This window comes from Haliaeetus leucocephalus, unplaced genomic scaffold (assembly GCF_000737465.1).
Source record: "Haliaeetus leucocephalus isolate CR32 unplaced genomic scaffold, Haliaeetus_leucocephalus-4.0 Scaffold636, whole genome shotgun sequence".
Taxonomy (NCBI): domain Eukaryota; kingdom Metazoa; phylum Chordata; class Aves; order Accipitriformes; family Accipitridae; genus Haliaeetus; species Haliaeetus leucocephalus.
Window position 1 is genome coordinate 4,548,289 of NW_010973072.1, and position 3,755 is coordinate 4,552,043.

At 43.8% G+C, this 3,755-nt stretch overlaps 1 protein-coding gene across 1 annotated transcript in view; it reads left to right on the forward strand.

The window, feature by feature from the left end:
• The first annotated feature begins 2,941 nt into the window (after positions 1 to 2,941).
• The window catches only part of NUBP1 (nucleotide binding protein 1), a 7,612-nt gene continuing 6,798 nt past the window's right edge, over positions 2,942 to 3,755 (forward strand). Inside the window, exons 1-3 of the mRNA XM_010578522.1 lie at positions 2,942 to 2,947; positions 3,111 to 3,198; positions 3,518 to 3,728. Of these exons, the coding sequence (XP_010576824.1) occupies positions 2,942 to 2,947; positions 3,111 to 3,198; positions 3,518 to 3,728 (305 nt within the window). The remainder of the gene's footprint in view (positions 2,948 to 3,110; positions 3,199 to 3,517; positions 3,729 to 3,755) is intronic.

The window sequence follows — 3,755 nt, forward strand, 5'->3', positions numbered from 1 at the left end:
CCTGCACTGGGCTCAGGCAGCCACCCCCGGGCTGTCCAGCAGCCACTCTGACATCCCCGGGGCCTCTGCCACCCTTCGTGGGGCTGCGCAGCGCCTTGTGACACAGCAGAGGTGTCACAGAGTTCCGAGGGCTGATCGCCTTGCCGCAGGCTGAAACCCACCTGGGTCCCGATGGTCTGGGGGGCCTCCTTTTGTACCTTCTGTCCTAGGCACGTCGTTTTTCCCACAGAGAGGCGGTGCTTTCCCCTGCAGAGCAGCACCCTCCACGTTGGGACCCAGAGGTCTAGACAAGGTGCGAGACTATTTGGTTACAGTGCAGAGGGATTTGCCAAAGGCTCACTCTGGACGGGTCTATAGGTTTACCTTCAGTGCGCTTACCTTGAGCGAAACGACATGTTTTACTTCAGAGTGGTTCACATACATCAGTTAGTGACTGCAGAGAAACGCAGCAGTGGAGACAAGCCTTCCGAACTGAAACACAGACTCTGGAAGTCATCTCTTAGGATTGTCTAGTGATCTCTGCAGAGGGTTTGGTCCAAATGGACAAAAATAATATATAACTATCTTGGGCCTTGCTCGTCCCCTCAACTGTATTCATCTTCCATAAAAAGTGTAAAAGATGGGAGAGACCTTCCGATGATGTTGATTTTTCTCCAGTTTAAAACATTGAGTAACTTCTCAGATAACTAACTTTCCTACTCTTTCCTTTCAGCCTTCTGGCCTGTCTGGCAAAAAAACTGCTGCTGAAATTCAGTGCTCTAAAATTGCATTGCAACCCATTTGCTGTGCCAAGAGCTTTGAACATAAATAATTATTTGTAATTAAGCACAGTATTTCACTATCCTGAGTCCTTAAATCAGCACAGATTTCTTCTAGGTTGAATGCAAGACAATTGCAATCGTTTCTTCGTCTCCAGATATATAACTATGAAACAGCTTGTTAACCTTTTTTTCAACCTGGGGAAATAAAATATATGTATGTATATATATGCATTACATTACAGCATACCTTGTCTCAGAAAGCTAGTGTGACATTACACCCCAGCTAAAAAAAGTAGAGGTAATTTTAAATAAATGGTCATTGTAAGTTAAATTTATCTTCTCATGATGTTTAAAATATATACAAATCTAAGTGCTAACTGTAGGGCCGTGAGGTATGGGCATTGGAGCTATGCTCGGTGGACAGGCACCAGCTTGGGGTGTATAAACAGGGTAAGATCAATACTGCAAATGCTCACACACACAAAAAACTTTCCTCTTGCAATGACTGATGGAACTCATTCTCAGCAGCTGTTCAGGAGGGTAAAGTTAATCCCAAGCATGAGAAATTGTAAGAGTGCTGGCAGAGTTCACCCCTGAGTTCAGCCTGACTCAAACACTATAAACACTATAAAGCCCATTTTTTGCCCAGATACCCCTGCATGAAGAGCCCTTGCTGGCTCGGGGGAAGATGGGTGCTGAGGAAGAGATTTACTTTTCCTTTTTGGTGCTTTTTGTGAGGAATGTTCTATATAACCTCGGGAACAGGAAATGATCTGTTGGCCCCAAAAGAAAAATATTTGAACACGTACCTCAGTTTAAAACGTGGAAAGCCCTGCTGACATCAGTGAATCTAATCCATATGTTCGAAAGGAAGCACAGACCTAAAGCGCTGTACTTATGTACTGACCTGTGGTCTAAAGCAGAGCCACATTTTTAATACAAAAGGTACAGTATAAATTTCTCAGATATGTCTTACTGGCCAGTTCCTCCCACTCCAGACATTTGAATTTGCTTAAACATTTGGATCTACTTCCACATGACATTTTTTTCATTAGTTTCCCATAGAAGATAATTACAGAGCAATAAGTACAGAAGTTGTACAAGTATCAAGTAGCGATGAGCATTTACCTGAGGTAAATCTACTTGAAATGGAAATAGCATATTTGTTAATGACTGAAAAACAGAGGCCAAACTCCTCAAACACCTTAATTAAATGTATTTTAACTTTTTTTTTCTAAGTATTGTTTTGGAGGCAGACAGTTATTCAGAAGTTTTTGTGGTTCCCACCGCCCCCGTGTGTTCTTTCTAAAAACCTTGCAGTTGTTGAAGTGGAAAGTGTACATAAAAAGATAACTTTGCAGTATTTTTCTCGTAAAAACACAGATTTAACACCAGGATGTGCTGTTACCTTTTCAAATATTACCAGATACTCTTTTCTCTATATTGTGTTTCCAAGGTGAGACTGCCTTCAATAGTAACTTAAACACTTGTATGTTTAAACAATCAAGTTTTCAGACTATTCAGTTAGAAATGGGAATACCTGAGACTCTTGACTGGGCTCAATCAGAAAAATACCCTTTTTATAGCACTCTCAACCAAGCAATAGAAGGAGGCTTTGCGAGCAGGAAACATACTGGTTCACTCACAGTTCCTCCAAAACCACTGCCCCGACCTGCCTTTCTCTCAAGCTTGAGTCTCCATCAGTGGTTTTTAAACTGGAATTCGTGGGCGCTGCCTCTGGAGTAATTCAGTCTCTCTCATGGGAAGTAACCAAGACAAGAGGGACTGTTGTTTTGAGGCTCGTACCTGTTATGTGCATCTCCAGGAGAAAAACTGAAAACTTCTTTAAAGGATGTGAACATATTGTGTGCGTTTTTCCAAAGCAAAGTGGTTACACTATTTAATGGCTGATTCTGAACACCAAAGCTTTACTCATGTAACAGCCATTGAGATGGCTGTTGCTGCATCTACAATGGTTGGGACTCTGCACCGTTTTAATCGTTAACAGTACTGTGAGAACTTTATACATAGGTAATGGGAAAATGAAGGGAAGGTGAAAAGATTGTCAAAGATCTTGGAAAACCATTTTCCTCCTCATCAGACTAAATATGGTTCCGTGATTTAGTGCTCATTTCTACATAGATGGGAAGCATTTTGAGGAAGGAATTGTCTTTTGCTGAATGCGGGTAAGGTATCCCCTGTTGGGGATTCTCAGTCGGTCCCTTCAGGTGATGCAGTTTTAGAATTGCAGTCTGCACACACAGCTTTTAGTCAGGTGTACTGTCAGTTTGTGCTGGGCTGATGAGCAGTATGAGGAATAATCACTGATGTTTGCAATCTGTAATTCAGTTCTTAGGCTGTGATGTTACCAATGAAAGGGAGGACAAGGCTGTGCTCAGGCAGCCCTGGGAGAGACAGAAAGGGAGCAGTGACTGGGGTAAGGTGGCTGGTAATAAGGTCCAGACTACAGGTCAAGCTGGTGCACGCTTCTTTTGTTTGGAAAATTAATTTGTTACTAATGTATTTCATTAATTTTCATGTACCAAATACAGCGGCTGTGTGGTTGCTCAGAAGTTGATTGGCCAAGTTAAGGTAGAATAATCTTCCAAATGAATGTACCTGTTAAGTTAATAGAAATTGTCTACCAGTGAGGTCCAGAAATTGGAATATATTCCAAATTGCTATGAAATATAGGAACGGCGTGATTTTACTGAAACGATAGATAAGCTCCTAGGCATAAAACTTCTGCAACACAGAAGCGGAGCGTATTCGCCCGCAGTACTTTCCTTGCGGGCTGTGCAGCACCGCGCTCCCAGCTAAGCCGACGCGGCTCCGGGAGTACGTCTCCTCCGAGCGGCCGGCCGCCCGGCGTCGCTGCGGGGCTGGCTGCGCGGGCGCCTCCCTTAACGCCCAGGTTTCGGCACCGACGTGGGTCTGCGGCACCGCCGCCGAGCGCCTCCGTCCGAAGCGGGTCCAGCGGAGAAATGTCAACGC